Raw genomic sequence first — 17,150 nt, 5'->3', positions numbered from 1 at the left:
TTAAAGCTTCCATAAAAATTAAAAAATATCAAAATATCACGTTAAAGTTAAAGTTTTATTAAACTATTATTTTAAGACATGACAGCTTGTGATAATTGAATATTGAAATCCTCATTGTAGGCCAGTAAAGAACACCATATGATAGCAGGGGTAAGAGAAAGTCAAAATCAGCGTAGTAACACTATTGATCATGAAATATTTCTATTGAGGAGACACATATAGGTCGAGCCAAGGCAGTAGCCAATGTCGTTCTTTCTACTTCCACCTTATATAAACAGCGAAATAAGAAAAAGAGGAGCAACTAATATTATAAAATACCTCAACATAGTTTCCGGGGCGAATGTCAACGTTCGGGAGACCGCTCACCTTGCAAGGGATTTTCGCCTTGGGAAAAACGTAACGAAGAAATGAATCTGCTCTTCCTTGAAAGTAATCAGGAGAACGTTTGCTATCCTGAGCGTAAATAAAGCGGAGGCGTCAAAATTAAACTCGTAAATGTGTAAGCACTCACACTTTCAACCAAGACAAGCTGTCTCGAGCCCACAAGTCGACAGTTTTTAGCGACTGCAATAGAGCGATAGAGCTCTATTATCTCGCTTAACCTACGCTGCTTGACTTCATGCGGCACATCGTCTTCAAAGTGCCGATGGGCGTGGGTTTTCTTGTATTAATATTCAAGGAGTATAACGTTTACACGAAACAGCGGTGAAATATAACACCTCTCTCAAGCTGAAGGCGAACATGTACGCTAAGTCATATTGAACCTCGCGCAGAAGGCTTAAAGTAGCTTGGTGATCAGCTTCGCTCTCTCCACAGAACCCAGCAATGAAGTCCGAAGACAGTGCAACTTCTATGACAATGCTTACAGGGGAAAACGTTAACCCAGTCAAATACGGCCGTACCTGGAATAACACTCCTAACCCGATGGACAAGCGCCATATAAGCCTCACGTGTGTAGCTAAGGCAACAACAATCTAGAAAAAGGTTCTTCTTTTTATTATACAAGACCAACCCTCTCCTCATACGCTCCAAAACGGAAGTGCTTCCAGACTGTGCAGGAAGGTGTATATTTTTACAAATATTAGGACGATCGCGAATTAAGTAAAGAAGCTAAAAAAATATTATATAAAGTGGCAAGAAATACGAAAAATAAGAGCAGTGTAACTCTATCTGGGAAATCTTTTGGGTGGGGACTAGTAAATCGTATTCGCATTTCGGGATCAACTAAGGAAATCCTGTCCTGCGAGGGGAATGATGAGAGACACCAACACAGAGGTTAGCGAAATATAACCAGCAAGTCAGTGAACCTCGCACCTCCTAGTTTAGGCTTATATATAGATTTGAAGCCCGTGCTATTTGACTCCGGGATCTCACTTATACAATAAGACTGCTCGCTTCGGTCCCAATAGCTATTCACATTTTGTCCGAGTAGCGTTATCTCCTTGACGCCCTAAAGAAAAATTAAAGCCAACAAGAAAAACTTACCAGAAGGCTGGACCAACCTGCTGGGATAAAAGTCGGACTTCCTCCACTATGGAAGTCATTGGACGACTTCTCTCCCTCCCCCTCGTAAAAGGGACGATGCAATAAGAGCACATATTATCGCATCCCCGCATTATTGACCTGCAAAGGTTAATAGTAGAAATAATGCTATCATCAACGCTTTTAACCCAGAAAACGCACACGAAGGCAGTTACATTATTCCTATCAAGCCTGACGGGAAGGACGTCCGCATAAGTTTCTTCCAAGGAAAGTTGAACATTGACTATAGCATTATTTATATAATCTTTGCCACGAGTATACAGGTATAAGCGTGCAATAAATATACTAGCTGTATGGCCAGAAGAGGTGACCGAGAGAAGCAGGGGGAGGTCGCGATAAGCATCTGTAAAAATTTAAGTTCAAAAGAAGACACTCTTAAACCGAACAAACGCACCCGGCCCTGCAACAAGATCGACACTCCCTGGAGTCTCCAACAACTTGTTCTTTAGCCGCTCTGCCATACACCCTAATAAAAAAAAGTAAAAAGTTTTTTTAAATTTACTACAAAATTCAAAAAAACCGAACCTAAGATGCCAACCACTAAACGACTTTTATGCTCCAGACGTTTTTTTTTTAAAGCACGGAGTAAACTTATTCTGCCCCAAATGCGCTGCTCAGCCCCTTCCCGTATGGCACAAGTCAATATTAGTACGACATCAGCCTATTAAAATAGATATTAATATATAAAGCGGAAAAAAATTAATGCTGCAACTGTTTCGGCTGACAAACAACGCGAATATCCTGCTGTGAGTAAAATGCTCCAAACAATTTCGGTATCACTGACATTCATTTGGCAGCCATATGTTTCAAAATATACTTAATAAATTACTTTAATAGAAAATATAGCTTATAGTGCCCACTTGTATATTACCATTTTTCCCATGTCCATAGAAGTAGTGTTCTAAGTAAGGTGTTTTATTAGATCCTTCTTGAGGAATGTGTTTTACATTAATGGGATTTATGTTAACTAAAATATTAAAAAAAAAGATAAAGGAAATAAAGTAGTAAGTATAAAGTTAAAGGAAAAAAATATGTTAGCTACTTTATGAGTAATAAACCTTAAACTGTATATATCCCTAACTTAACACTTACAAAAATAACCTTTTCCTCTTAAATAATCTTTTAAAGTCGGAATTTGATCCACAATAGTAGATGAGTGACTTAAAGATAAGCTTTTATTATTACATTCATAGTTTTGGTTATCAAAGTTGGAAAATTTGGTGCCATTACTATTAAAAGCAGTATGATAATGCAATTTGCAAGTGAGAGCCTGAACATCAATAAATTTCCTTTTTTTCTAAAGAATATTCAAGAGTAGAAAATAGAAATTATGTATATATACAACCAAATTTTGGGAAAAAAAGAGTAGTAATGGCGTGCTAACCACTAGCGAACAACCCGACACAATGCGTTTCATACCGTGGCCAAAGCGCTTACTAGAAAACCTTAAAAAATTTATACTTCAACCGTTTGAAATGTGCAAGTAACAGCTGGAGGTTACGCAGGCATGCCCTTACTCTTATCTCTATTTCAAGATATACCTTGCGAGTTAAGAGTATTGCAAACAATATAGCTAACAAAAATATCCAAATTATTATCAAACTCACCAAGTAGAGTTAAGCTCTAATGCAGAAAAACCCCTCCCTCTTGAAGGTGGCGCGATATAGGTTTTAGGTACGCTTTAATCTGTCCACGCACTCACTCTCTAAATCTAAACTTTGTTTACTTGCAGATTCATTTTTTTATAGAACAGATTTACTAGCTGCTAAATTAACGATTGTGTCAACGTTTTCTTTTCGTCTTAAAATAGTTTTTTATTGAAGAGTCAGATCGCCAAGCAAAGGATCTAATTAGCTATATAAACATGCAATATGATTATTATTTCTGAGCGAAACTATGCATTTAGTTACTAGTATGTAGAGAGCTCCACCATTCACCCCAAGTTCTATTGGGTCTGTGTAATGCAACTCATTGAATTATTTCTCCTTGTGCTATATTTAACTCTAAGATTAAGCGTAGCTAGAAAGTTAGTAATTAACTTGTCACGGACCGACTTCGTATACTTTAGTTACTAAGTCGTACCTATGTAATACCTAATTAGTTGTCTTGATTAAATAAATTACAAACTAAACGACTAAAAAAAGTGGCAGTTCCTCTAGAGTCGTCTGTCGTTAAATGTTCCGTTTAGTTTCTAGTTCTGTTCTTCTAATTCTCTTTTAATTTAACCCTAATCATTATTTAATATCACGGGCGGTACAACCTGGTCATCCTACTTTTAATATCAAAAACTGTTGAAGCTGTTACGCAGGGCTAGCGGCGTTTGTAAAGGAGCGCGAAAGCACACTTCCTTCTTTGCATTTTATTTAATGGAGGAAGTGAAATTTTTTGAAACTCTGAGATGATATACTTATGGATTGTCATCGACAGCAAACCATGGTAATATTTGGACACCGCTTGCAAGGGGTATTTTAAGCCCGCTTAGTACGCCGGACTCTCAAAGCATTAATTATTGGGATAACTAACAATCAATCATGGTGTCTTATTAAACTTTGTTAACCTACTTATAGTACTCTGCATCAATGATAGAGAACGGAGGGTTTAACTTATAAAGATTTTTTAGAAAGAAAACAATTTGAGAATTCTAATCAAGCATACTCTTTGTGTATACATAGCTTAAACTCTTACAACAAATTTAGTACTTCGTCTTTTGATACCTTAATTGATTGTATTATCTTATTTATGTAAGTGTGTGTAACGGTCTCTTAACATATAAGCTGTAAAAAAGTTGCTTATATAAATAGCTCTCTTAAAATTTTGAATAAAAGAAACAAAAAACATTTAACACTTCTTCATAAGTTATGAAAATTAAATTTTTATTTTAATTATGCATCGGTACGCACCATAATTATAAGTTAGTTTTTTTGAATGAAACCAGAACAAATTCATGCGGCCTTGAAGCAGCAAAAACTTTAATTTCTATAGGAAATCTTTAATGAGATACACAAGTTTACATATTTTTCTATATTATTTTTAAATATGTAATTGCTTTAAATATTATAAATATAATTATATAAATTTTTTGTAAACGGCTTTTTCTTTATTTTTGTTAATACTCTATTATTATTATGATTGGAGAAATATATTTATTTGTATTTGTTATTTACTATTTGTAGCTAATGAAACTTATATACTCTTTAAGGTTTTTCTTGAAAAATCAAAGTTGGTTTTCTGAAATCACATCATATAGCAAAATAGAATCTATTACCGTAATAACAGCGTTAATATTATCACAAATTATGAACCGATCTGAATAGGGGCCTGAGTCTAACTTAAGTCGAGTTGTATACTTTTAGAGATCCTTTTAAGTCTATCGTTTACACGTACAATTGTACATGCTTCCTTAGGATAAAGAAATAGATTATAGTACCCTCTTTTAACCGGTTAAGACAATGAACCATGGTCCTGTGAAAAGGGGGAGGTCTCTTCACCTTTCTACCAGACGCCTTTAAATTACAATTAAGCATGGCGAGGGCTCCGGATTCTGACCACGCTCGCTATCCAAGACGTCGTTTTAAAACAATAAATATATGGTGGTTAATATGCTAAGCTTTACATGTATATCCTCAGAAAATTTTCCATAATTAGTTAAAAAAAAGATTGTTCTAGACAAAGTAATATTACTATAATTAATTTGTTTTGATGACATATACTAAGAGTTCAATTAGATAAACATTTTTAGAAGGTTATGAATGACTCATAAAAGGCACCAAATCATAATTCCATCGAGCAAAAATATTATAAAGCGGAGAGGGCTGCAATGATTATGGCTAAGTATTAGAGCATAGGTAAAATGTGTTAAAAATGAAAGTTGTTAACAATTATTAACCACAAATTAAAAGTATAAAGAAAGTTAAATAAACCGTTACAGTGAAGGACAAAATATTAAAGGATGCAGTTAGAAAGTTAATATTTTAGCTTCGGAGGTGGAGTTATCAATTGAGAGCAAACATTAGTTAAAAGGTTTCTCTCTTTAAGTGGTGCAAAAGTTAGACTGCTTAATAATTTGTCTCTGCTTAGGTTACGCACCATCCTCACTGTAATTATTATTAAATTCTTCAGATTAGAGCTAAAAAGTTCAGTAAAAATAAATTTTTGTTGAAAAAAAGTAATTTTAAAGTTTCCTACCAGTTCAATTAACCTTTATTTATTTAAGGTTTCTGTGACTAGAAATTTTAACTAACTGATTACACAAGAATGCAATAATATTACATAGAAAACTATAGTATAAGCTAGATATAAAATAGCATTTTTACAACTTATCAGATCAGGAACTAGTATATATTTCACTCCACAGGTTGAAGAAAACTTATCTTAGGCCCCAATAAGAAACACAAATTTGATTTCTTTTATAGTTTAGTAATCTACGGATGAAAGTTAAAAAATAATTATAAGATAAGTAAGTTTCTTATTTTCAATTTAGAAAGTTTCTAGTAGATAAAAGTGCCACGTACTTATAGACTCGTGTTCAACAGTGGTTTGTTAATATTAACTCATTAACAAACTTTGACCGCGTCTGGAGGTTACGTTAGGAGATAACATTCAAAATACTTAGTAGCCAACTAAGTTCTCTCAGCCTTATAAAAAATGAAGATGACCTTTGTTCCGCTTCTCTCTATAACCACCCAGCTTCCTTTATGATTGACTAATGTGGCCAAAGCTAAAAACTCTAACGAAGGCCGTACGAACTATGATTTACGAGCATTATGACCTTTTATTAGAAAATTTAACCCCAGTAGGAATTACGTGGGATAGGTAATGAGAGGAAATGGGGCACGCATTAAGTACTTGTAGCTACTTCCTTCTCCAAGACAACGATCTTTATATATAGCGCTCGTTCTCGAGGCACTATAGGTTAATTGGAAGAACGACTCGAAGAGGTGCCTGATTTAGATCAAAAATAACTTTTTTATGTACTTCTATATTTGGTCGTTAAATATAACTTTATAAAGGAACCGCGAGAAAATTGCTCTTTAAATTTAATAGAAAAAGGGTTGTACAATAATTTACAAATAAAGATATACTAGGAACATTAATAAAATTTGCGTTTTAAATTTTTATGTAGTACTAATGATCATGAACTTACCTGGAAATGAAAATGAAAAAAACACATGTGCTTTAATTGGAGAAGGTTACAAAACAGTTATTAGAACATCATCCCCAACAACTGAATTGTGGGAAATTTCAGAGAAGAGTCTTATAAAAGGTCATTGAGCAACTTCTTATTAAAAGTTTATAAATAAAATTTGCAACAGAAAATGGAAAGTTAAATACGGAAATATTTAATAAATATCTCCACCACACCTATCTTTATTTAGATAACTATTATCAGCAGCTATATTCAGGTTTCCTTACTACAATAATAAAATTATAATTATAAAATATCTATTACATGAAACTTAATAGTTAGAAGTTATTATAGTAACTTCTTTTCTCTGTATTCTCAGTTCCTCATTCATCTCAGTTAAGCAATGAAACTTTAGAAGGTACATTTTAATATTATTACTAATGTAATTTTAATAAAGTTATTGCTTTAACAGACCTTGACAACTTTAATAAAAATTCGCTCCCAATGGTAAATTATTCATAGTAGATTAAATAAAAGGGCATAATGTCTATTATAGCTACATTAAATTAAGTCATAAGGGCTGAGCTAATAAAGAAAGAAGATTCCACGACTAAAAGCGTTTTAGCATATACTACCACTTATTAAAAGTAGTATAATATACAAAAAAAGCTGTTACTAAGTGTACTGTCAGTTTGTGTGGACGTTGCAATCTCTTGGTAAAATTAAGTTGTATAAGTGGAGTTTTATAATATAACACAGGTGAACAAATATAGTAACGATGCTGCGTATAGTTGTAATTAAGAATATAAAAACGCTCTTTTACCTCTTCCCACTATAAATTCTTAGCTTTTAAAAGTTCGAAATTCAAGAAACTCTATGATATTAGTATAATGGGGTAATTCTAATAATCGATATATATTTTTTATAATTTTAAAGGATGAAATTTTAATGATAAAGAATGATAATTCTACCTTAAAAAAGGTTTTAAAGTATGAACCGGGTAAAAATTTATTTTAACAGTTATTACTATAATTAATCGAATTTTATATAAAAGAATTTGTGAATAAGAAAGATTCAATTTGGGGATACAGTGCTCTGCATTGGGCCACTAAAGTATGCTTTTTACTTTACGTTTTTTTATTAGAACACTATCCCATCAAGTTAAATTCTAATATGTTCAAAGTTAACGGCGACCCAAACTTAGGCAAACAATATTGATAACATAAAATTATTAATTAAAGCGAAAGCTGATCTCTCTGCGCAATCTAACAGCGGAATGACACCATTGCATATTGCAGGTAGAACTATTTGCACAAAAAAATTAAGTATACCGTTATGTTTAGTGTTGTTAGTAAATATTATTTATTATAAACCAATATTAAATTAATTATAGTCATCTCGGAAAGGTTCTCTTTAGTTTATTTTTATTTAACTTTTGTACGGTTTTATTTATAATATCAATGCCTTATAATGCTATTTGGGATATTTTTTCAAGTCTCTAATAATATTCTGTTAGCGCTAAATAATTATAAAGAAGCCATGAGGATTTTACTTGAAGGAGGTGCTACACTAGATATACGCACTAATGACGGTTTAAAAGCAAGGGATCTTGCTAGTGGAAAAGTGAAGTTTTTACTTCAAAATCGGCTGAATTGCTATGATTTTGATATAATAAAACCAATTCTTCCTTTGTATTAATAGCTAACAGGATGGAGACAAAAATAATGTTTCCTTATTTTACCAGTTCAAGTTTAACTTTTAGTTCATTTTCTTTGTTAGCGTAAAAATGGTTATTTTACATCTATAACTCGACCCAAGTAAGGAAAATTTGGATAATTTGCTCGGTTTAGATTTTAATATTTATTGAGCTATGCAGTTACTAGTGATAGTTATCCTAGCTATACTTTGTATATAAAATCCACCTGCTTAGTGTGTCAATTCTCTGTTTAAGTAGCAGAACTAGGTTTGTTTAATAAAATAATATGTATTGAATAATTATTTACTCGTTTATTATAGTCACTACCGTCGAAAAGTGCTGCCTGAAACCTAAATAATAATGATTATAAAGTATTGTTCTCTCGATAGGAATTTGAGTGTTGAAGCTATGCAAGAAGACGTTGCTTTAATATTGGATTGTATTTAGTTATTGTTCATGGTACTTTATAGGAAGCATTTTAGTATAACGCTCTGTATATGCACTTTGAAATTCTTTATATTATATGTCACTTTAACCTTTAATGAAAATACTGGACAATGTGGCAGGGCTGTCATCTCTTCTTTTCTATGAAGATGCTGTATTTGTCTATAAGAGTAATATACAATAAATAAATAATCGGATTCAACTTTATTAATTATGAGACCAGTAAAAAGGAGCAGAAAAAAAGTATAGAAGAACAAAAAAGACGAACAGACTAGAAAGATGCAATCATAGCAAATAGATCGACTCAAACAGAATAAATCAGGTCATACGCGAACAAATAAATCAGAACAGAACCGCGTAGCAAGAAAGGGGTAGGTACCCAACGCATTAAGAAAATAAACACAACTTGAGTCTCTTCTTGGGCGAGTGGGATAGTGTGTAGGTATTTGTAAAAGAAATTGACAAAAATTTCTAACTAGTCACGTTTACTAATAGACGCTGAAAAGGAGTGTTGGGATGATAGAACCGGGATTACACTAAAAGACTAGGGATTCGGAGCAGTCAAAGATCTTCGGGCCTAGGACGCGTTTTAGAAAGAACGAACCCTTGAACGGATTATCTTTAAAAACGATACTTTCCTCAAAAAGTACATTTCTGCTGTAGCTGCTTTGAGTAAAGTTGGATTAAAAATTTTATAACAGTATCCAGATCGGCCGAAACCAACGAAGTAGCCTATGTTAGCTTACTCATCCAGTTTAGACTTAATAAAGTTTTTATAATAAAAGAGAGTACAATTGATTGAGGCGTTAAGGATGACTTAAGATTATAAGAATAAAGGCAGAGCGTGGAAGAACTTCACCCCACAATAGCTGGGGTGGACCAGAGACGAACAGCATAGGCTCTTACCATATTAAATGGAGTCCGATTTCCTTATAGTAACACCGTTTCTTTGCGGAGTGTATGGGAGCGTGTGAATTACTGTGACTCTTTCGCTCGCCATTTTTTAATAAAAAATTTAGACGAAAATTAATTAGCGTTGTCAGTGTGAAGGTTTTAGAGTCACATCTTCTTGGTTTCAAGATAACGTCTATAAATTTTAAAAAAATTATACTTGAAAGTCCACTCCTATACTTCATCAAGTACCAGGTTATACAACCATTGTATATACATATAAAGCATATAGCATACATATAACCCCCAACGCTGCTGGTTTGATGAACACAAAGATATCAAGTTGTAGAGTTTCAAACACAGTGGTAGCCTTACATTTGACCTTCTTAGCAAATTTTGTTCTCTTACACTTGCTTAATTGGCAAATTCTACAGATAGAATCACTAGATTAACTTTAAATTACATTAAGGTTATGAGTCGAATTATTATAGGCCATAATAAGAAAGACTTTTAGAATCATGACCTTGTCTACAATACCAAATTTTTGGGGGTTTTTTCAGAATTGTTGATTTGACAGGTCTTGATTCCTCGAGAATATATATTGTCAACAATACGTTGTCAAATATAATAATAAAGATATACTATATTTTAATGTAATATAATATGTAATCGAAGGACTAAAGCACTCTATAAATTTGCTTGATAATAGTGGACTCTCTAAGAGCACCGAACCAACCTCAAAGAAAGTAAGGACAAGAGGATAAAAAAATAGTGGCAGCGTATGCACGGACTGAATTTATACAAGCAGAGCAGTCCTCAATCCCTCATTTTATAAACACAATGCATTACCAGCAAAATCTGTAATTTTCCACATATGTAACAAAAAAATAAAGAGGGAAGTTTATATAATTCCCACTAATTTAACCAGTTTTTATTGCTGTCAAACTGGATAGTATACCCATAAGCTTACTAACTGACAAAAGATTAGCTCTAATGTCTTTAAAAAACAGGCTTGTAACCTTAGTTCGAGTATATTAAAAACATCTTTATTAGTTGCATATATGATGTTTTCGTTGGCTTTAACAATGGTGCTAAAGTCGGCGTCACAAAGGTAAAAAACTTAAATGAATAATAGAGTCATTGTCCACCAAATTCGTTTTTTAATATTCACGGAAAAGCTTTTTTTAATAAAAATAGAACTAATTCTTTACAATAAATAGAGCTATTAGTAAGCTGATAAATAAGAATAAGCTTAGTAAATTTATATATATATTTACAAGTACAGTTATTAATAAAGTTCTTAAAACGAGGACAACGAGTTTTTTTCTTGTAGCCATGTTCCCTGTGTAAACAAATTTACACTCAGAAAAATGTTTCTTGGATGACAAAATTCTGTTCCCTTCTAATTTAAGCTTCGAGCTTTCATCACTGTGTTTCAATCAACATTTTAAAGTTTAAAGTTCCTTGTCTAATATGGAGAAATTGGCAGTTTGAAAAATAAAGTGTTGCTTTGTAGCTATACTACTTTAATAACGTTACTTCAATAATAGCGATCAGCATGGCCATCTCAGAGATCTTTTCCCCGGACAGATTACTGTACTGGCTTTAATAAATAATGTTATTTGATTTACATACTCTTGAACACTGCAAAAGTTTAAAAAGTAAATTACATTAGCTCTTTTTTAGCAAAAAAAATGTTTTGAGTTGACTATCGTTCAAAGACACTAAGTAACGTCTCCCATGCCTCAGCAAGGGAAGACGTAGTAATTATGTGACACATGGATTTTGGCGTCCAGGAAAAGGGCATAACATTATGCACTTCAACTTCTGACTTCTGACTAGAGATAATTGCCGGCTCAGTTAAAGTAAGGTCTTCCAAGTCTAGTTATCTCCATCAAACTCTATAAAACTAAAACTGCCATTATAAATATAAATTTAAAAAAAAAAAAAAGAAGCAAAAAATTAAATAAAAATAAGTCAAAATTAATAACTTTATAAAAGGGAAAAAGGAACTCAAAAAAAGCAAAAATTTATCAAAAATAAGCAAATGGAACTTTTAAATATTTTCAATATACATTAACAAAACGACCCTCAAAATAAAAATAATAAAGACATGGGAGAAAGATGAAACAAAACGATATAAAAGAAAATTTATTAATTTATTTAATTATTAATAACGTTTCCTAGTGCTCGAACGAGTTAACAACTTCGAATACTCGAGCTCTCAGTCAGACGCATCCGCATTTTGCATATCCGTATTTTCTAAGGAGGGGGCGCAGTACTTGGTAAACTCCGTGGCCGTCCATCGTAGTACTAACCAGGCATCTGTGGGTATGACTTCTCAGATCGAACGGGATGAAAAGCTTTTCTCCAGTTTTACAAGAAAAATATATATTAGTCTACGCCTAACTCAGAACACAATAATGATCATCACTTTGAATGGTTATATAATTGCAGTCATTGTTAAATGGGAGTTATTATATTAACAATTTATACTTCTTTGCGGGAGCATGTTTTAGCATTGCTCAAATTTTTCCATAATATGGAAATGACGCGGTATATAGCCAACAGAAGGGCTTCTTTTGAGGAACTTAATTAAACCTTATTAAGTAATTATTTAATTACTTCGTTAGAAAGTCAAATCCTATCAACTGACTTCTCAAGTTCTGTTGGTTAACTAATAGATTATTGATCCGACCAAAAAGTGTATAAGAAAAAATGTAATTGGCGAAAAGCTGGATAAATTGCTTACCGGAAATAACTAAAAAAATATAATTATATAACTCTATGATAGGTTCAGAAAATTTGATTTGTCTGCTTTGCTCTTATCCCCAGCTTTCACAATTAAACTTCTCTTTTAAGTTATAGCGAATACTTAAAAATTTCTTTGCCAATTTAATATAGGAAGAACTGTTATATGTTAAGAATATAATCTCTTTACACCACAGATATGCGACTTAATAGTGCGAGGGTTAGCCAATTGCTTAATTAGGCAGCTAGCACCAATGTGAAGGTAAAAAAATTTTTTAAACCATGTGGCTTGTCCTTTTTTCTTCCGCGTTTTTTCTTAGGGGCTTTGCAACTTTGCTACCATAGCTGAGGTTGGTCTAGAGGAGCCAAAATATAAATCAAGCATAGTTTTAGTCTAGAGACTAGAATAGTCTAAAATTTAAACGTCCATATAACGTATAAGTCAAAGTGAGTAAGTAAATTTAGTAGTCTAAAAAGCCATTTAGTAAATGGTTGTTATTTAGTAATACTAAAGTTTTTTTAAAGATAAACCTTTGAATTAAATGTTTTTTATCTTGGGTCTATATAAAAGCATGTTAAAATCGGTAATTATCATACTTTATTTAAATAGTTATAACTTTCCTGCTGTTCGCCAGGTACGTCTAAAGTTTAAAACGCCGATGAAGACCCATCAGTATCATGTTATAAAAAAATTTAACCCATGATTAAGGAAGTCAACTCCATAAAAGTAATGTTAACCACTTATAGGTTACTGGCTGCTATGTTTACCACTTGTTAACTAGGTTTAATTTGCAAGATGTTTGGATATCTAAACCTTTAAGCCCTTTAAAATTAATTTTAAACAAATGTATATATATATAGGGATGGAAAGCTGTGAATAAAACCAAAAAAGCTTTAAAAAAATTAACACGACTGCTAGTTTACTTTCCGTGAACCTTCATTATATACTAACAGCTAAGCAATGAAATAATCAATAATAAACATTAAATTACCTTAAATGGTAATTTGCGTTAAAACTGAACTCTCGGGTTCAGTGCAAAACCTTTTTTAGTTGCTAGTTAAGAGGGCTATAGGAAAAATGGAAGAACTACGCTAAATAACAATTTTAAATAACTTTACCAATGTTTCTGAAATTATGTTTATAAAAAAAACTATGTTCGCGTTGTGGTTAATAAATTAATCTCAGGGTGATCTTTTTGTATGATTCATTGCTGACTTATATGTATAAATTTTATATATGGCAGTTTTTTGTTAATGTTTTTTTAATACATTTTATTGCAACTATTTTAACGATACTGAATATGGTATATTTTGCTCTTTTTGCAAAAGTAGCTTATGATAGAATTTTCTGTTATATCCAAGCCGTAAAGTTTTATGGAGACAGAAAGCGCAAAAATGTGGGATCGAGTAACAAATAATAGAGTTACTAATATTATTAGATAGAAGGAACTACCGTTAAGCGAGATATCAAAGAACGTAGAACGATCATAGCAAAAAGGAAATAAACGAGGACATTAAAGATACCAAAATCGTAGATATAAAATTAAGAAGATCGCAGAACAATAATTGAGAAAATATAACTTAGAACACGTAAAGATAGCGCTTTATTACAAAGATTATAACAAAATTCGTTCTGTCCGAGAAGACGTTTAATTATATATCTGCAAGAGAGGAAGAGAAAATAATTAATTGCGTGCTCATTACAACTAATTAAGATTAGTATTTTATTGTAAGCGCTTGATGGCGTCAACTCTATTATAAACCCTCGAAGTGTGACTGTAAGATAAACAGTTAATCTAATAAGACATTAGAGAACGCAATACGATGCTGTAGCCATGGATTGTTCAGTATTTTTTAAAATAGCAAACTAAAGTACGTTCCTTTTTTTAAAATTAGAGTTAAATATAGCATAGGGAATGTGATTGAGGCCAGCTCCACTCTCAAGGAGGTGTAATGATGAAACTTTGGGATGACTACCAGGCAATATGGCGGATGTTGCAAAGTAATAAAGTGGACCTTGCGCCCCGTACCGAGGGCAAGCTTCAAGCACTTTTAAGAATTTAAATTAAAGTACTACCTGACAGACACCTCCAAGACACCAATTTTGGTACTTCTCAATTTCCTTATACTTCCGAAGAATGCAACAGTGGTCATTTAACTAACTGATTTTTCAGTCAATGATTTGCTAAGGATGACTATTGCAGAACTGTTATAATTCATGTTAAAATACTTGTTTTGAAAGACTACTTTATAAATAAAGTTTTATTAAAATTTCTCTACCATGTTGCACTCATTATTCAACCGTTCACAACTTGCTATACTCTTAACTAATTGTAGAGAAATAGCGATAAAGTTATTCTTGGAATTAGTTGGATTCTAAGTCGACTTTATCTCGTACCCTCTTTGTGGTAGCATTTACCACGGAGTATAGGTGGTGGGTATATAGCTTAAAGCCCGGGGCAAACGCAAAGCACCGGAGTAACATGAATTATGTGTTAAATTCTTTCTGATACGCAATCCACATCCGGAAATAGTAAAATGGCACTGTATAGCAAGTCAGCCTCTTTTCTTTTATAATAACACTATTATTAGTAGTGCGAGCTTGTGGAGGAAATTTAGCTTCCAACGCAAAAATATTTTGATTGATAAAGGCTTGTAAGACATTATAGGAATCGCGAAGTAGAACACTTCCAATCATAAATGACTTAAAACAAGAGTTTAGTACCATAAGAAATAGACTTTAAACGTTGATGAGAGAGCGAGCATTTGTATGTCGATGCGCAAGAATGGTTACATATTATTTTGTTTAAAATTTTCTTTTTATTAAGCAAAATATTTAACTAAATAAAGCTTCCCTCGGTTTATTAGAAAAGCCTGCACACGGACAATTATACTGGTAGTTATTTATGTTCAATCCCTCTTAAAGTTTAAACAAAGAAGTATTCAATTATAATGCCTTTACAACCGCTATTAGACAGAAGAAAGAGAAGTCTAACTTGTATTTAATAATGATGTAATTCTTTAAAATATTGAACCTTAACCTTAGGAGTTAACGATCTTTTTTTTGCCCTTTTTGTAAAAGCTGACAGTCTTGTAGACCTTGACTTGTATCATGGCTACTTCTCCTAATGATGGTTTTTTAGTAGTTTTAAATAACGCCAAGCCGTATGACGAGGGTCCGGGCCTAAAAAATTATGCAGCCCTTTCATCTTTCAAGACTATTCGTTACGCTTCTTCTAAAGATGTACAGATTAAGCTTTAAAGCTCTTATAGTCTAAACGTAGTATGCATTATAACAATAAAAAGACTGGGACCTAGACTGCTAATATTGGACCCCTTCATAGACTAAAAAGAATTTTTTACTATATTTCTAATATATTACAGATTATTTTGACACAATTAATCTAACATGCATCATGGAGACGAAAATTACCTTTAATAGATTCTTATAGTTAAAGCTATTAAATAATTTTTAAAAATGTTCTATTATAATATTGTTTTTATGGCTAATCATATAGTTAGAAAAACTTTGAAATGCATCCTTTACTTAGATTATAAGCGATATATATATATTAATGCTCATTTTAAAAAAACTATAACTCTGCGGTTTTGTCCTTCTTGCTCTTTTGTTATTTTTATATATCTATACCTTTTTTTTTTTTCTTTTAACGTCATCTAACTTTTAATTTCTTCTTTTTCTTGTAAAATTATTTCGAACATCCTGCCTTGCAGTCAATATTTTTGGACTTTGATGCCACCTTAAAATTTATGATATAACGTTATGCAGACGGGGTCAGTTTAACTATACTATTTACTAAAATTAAAAGTAATACGGGAAATAAGCGCCAATTTTAAGGAATTAAAGAAAAATTGTTGGCTTACAAAAAAAAAGTGAATAAAATTTTAACCCAGTATAAAAACCATAGAGCTAAGTCGTATATCCTTCCATTTACAGAAGTGGTTATCTCAATATTTCATTGTTCTTTCTTATTATATAGTAGATTTCACCCCGCTCTTATTATAGTGAGCATGAAGACAACTTCTACAAAAATATCCCTAGTGACCTCACTGCAAAGTAATAGCTTATATAAAGATCGTGACTTACCTGGCGCGCGAGTCAGGCATTATTTATTTAATTATTATAAAATTACCGGAAATTTTGTGTCAATGCATACAAAATAAAAATTTTAGCAAACCTTTGTTATTATACTTATGTTTACTGTTTAATACAAATTCTATGTTAATCAGAAATGAGTTTAGAATTGAAAAAAGAATCGATATCTACAAAAAATTGTACTTAATGTCTTTAACACCACATTCAAAACTAATTTTTTCTATCAAAATTTTTAAGCCTGGGTAAATACTTTAAAAGAAAGAGAAAATATTGAAGATATCTCAGAACTTGAAGAACTCGTTGATTCACTAGAAAGATCGGAGCATAACGTAGTTCGAAGCCAACTAATTGGTTCTCTGGCCATAGAACTATGGAACTTTTCAGTACTTTTTATTAAGCTTGCTTTCAATGGCTTCTACATATGCATTTTTTGGTAAAAAAAAGATCTGCGGTCCAAAGAATGTGGTCCTCAAAGCTAAAAGTCTGTTAAATAGTTTAATGATTAAGGGTTAAATAATGTGGCATTTTTTTTGAGCAGTTAAACATGTGGCACTTCGTCTATTCTTGATATCAACTTCCAAAGTAGC

The 17,150-nt window shown here is 32.2% G+C and overlaps 1 protein-coding gene and 1 long non-coding RNA gene across 2 annotated transcripts; both read right to left on the bottom strand.

The window, feature by feature from the left end:
• Nucleotides 1-86: 86 nt before the first annotated feature.
• On the bottom strand, nucleotides 87-9,807 carry LOC135144123 (mitochondrial tRNA methylthiotransferase CDK5RAP1-like). The gene is made up of 17 exons (XM_064076116.1): nucleotides 9,787-9,807; nucleotides 2,644-2,839; nucleotides 2,414-2,509; nucleotides 2,255-2,358; nucleotides 2,068-2,203; nucleotides 1,937-2,008; nucleotides 1,829-1,885; nucleotides 1,684-1,765; nucleotides 1,503-1,623; nucleotides 1,292-1,450; nucleotides 1,166-1,240; nucleotides 1,013-1,110; nucleotides 903-958; nucleotides 720-850; nucleotides 512-661; nucleotides 319-453; nucleotides 87-265 (listed from the first exon to the last, which is right to left on the bottom strand). Exons 1-17 carry the CDS (start codon nucleotides 9,805-9,807, stop codon nucleotides 182-184), a joined length of 1,773 nt encoding a protein of 590 aa, XP_063932186.1. The 3' UTR covers nucleotides 87-181.
• Nucleotides 9,808-11,010: 1,203 nt separating this feature from the next.
• LOC135144107 (uncharacterized) lies at nucleotides 11,011-11,419 on the bottom strand. The gene is made up of 3 exons (XR_010282975.1): nucleotides 11,369-11,419; nucleotides 11,238-11,301; nucleotides 11,011-11,166 (listed from the first exon to the last, which is right to left on the bottom strand). It is a non-coding gene; the product is annotated as an uncharacterized LOC135144107 (long non-coding RNA).
• Nucleotides 11,420-17,150: the final 5,731 nt, after the last annotated feature.

The sequence above is a fragment of the Zophobas morio genome, unplaced genomic scaffold (genome assembly GCF_036711695.1).
Source record: "Zophobas morio isolate AGI-343-1 ecotype UQ-CSIRO unplaced genomic scaffold, CSIRO_AGI_Zmor_V1 ptg000083l, whole genome shotgun sequence".
Lineage (NCBI taxonomy): Eukaryota > Metazoa > Arthropoda > Insecta > Coleoptera > Tenebrionidae > Zophobas > Zophobas morio.
Note: the sequence above shows the minus strand (reverse complement) of the source record. Positions and strands in the feature narration are given on the sequence as shown.

Coding starts and splice junctions, on each gene's coding strand:
- LOC135144123 (XM_064076116.1), bottom strand. CDS start 9,807: ATGGCGAGCGAAAGAGTCACA. Junction 454..511: donor AGCTTGTCTTGGTTGAAAGT/GTGAGTGCTTAC, acceptor ATTTACGCTCAG/GATAGCAAACGTTCTCCTGA. Junction 266..318: donor GCCCCGGAAACTATGTTGAG/GTATTTTATAAT, acceptor TGTTTATATAAG/GTGGAAGTAGAAAGAACGAC.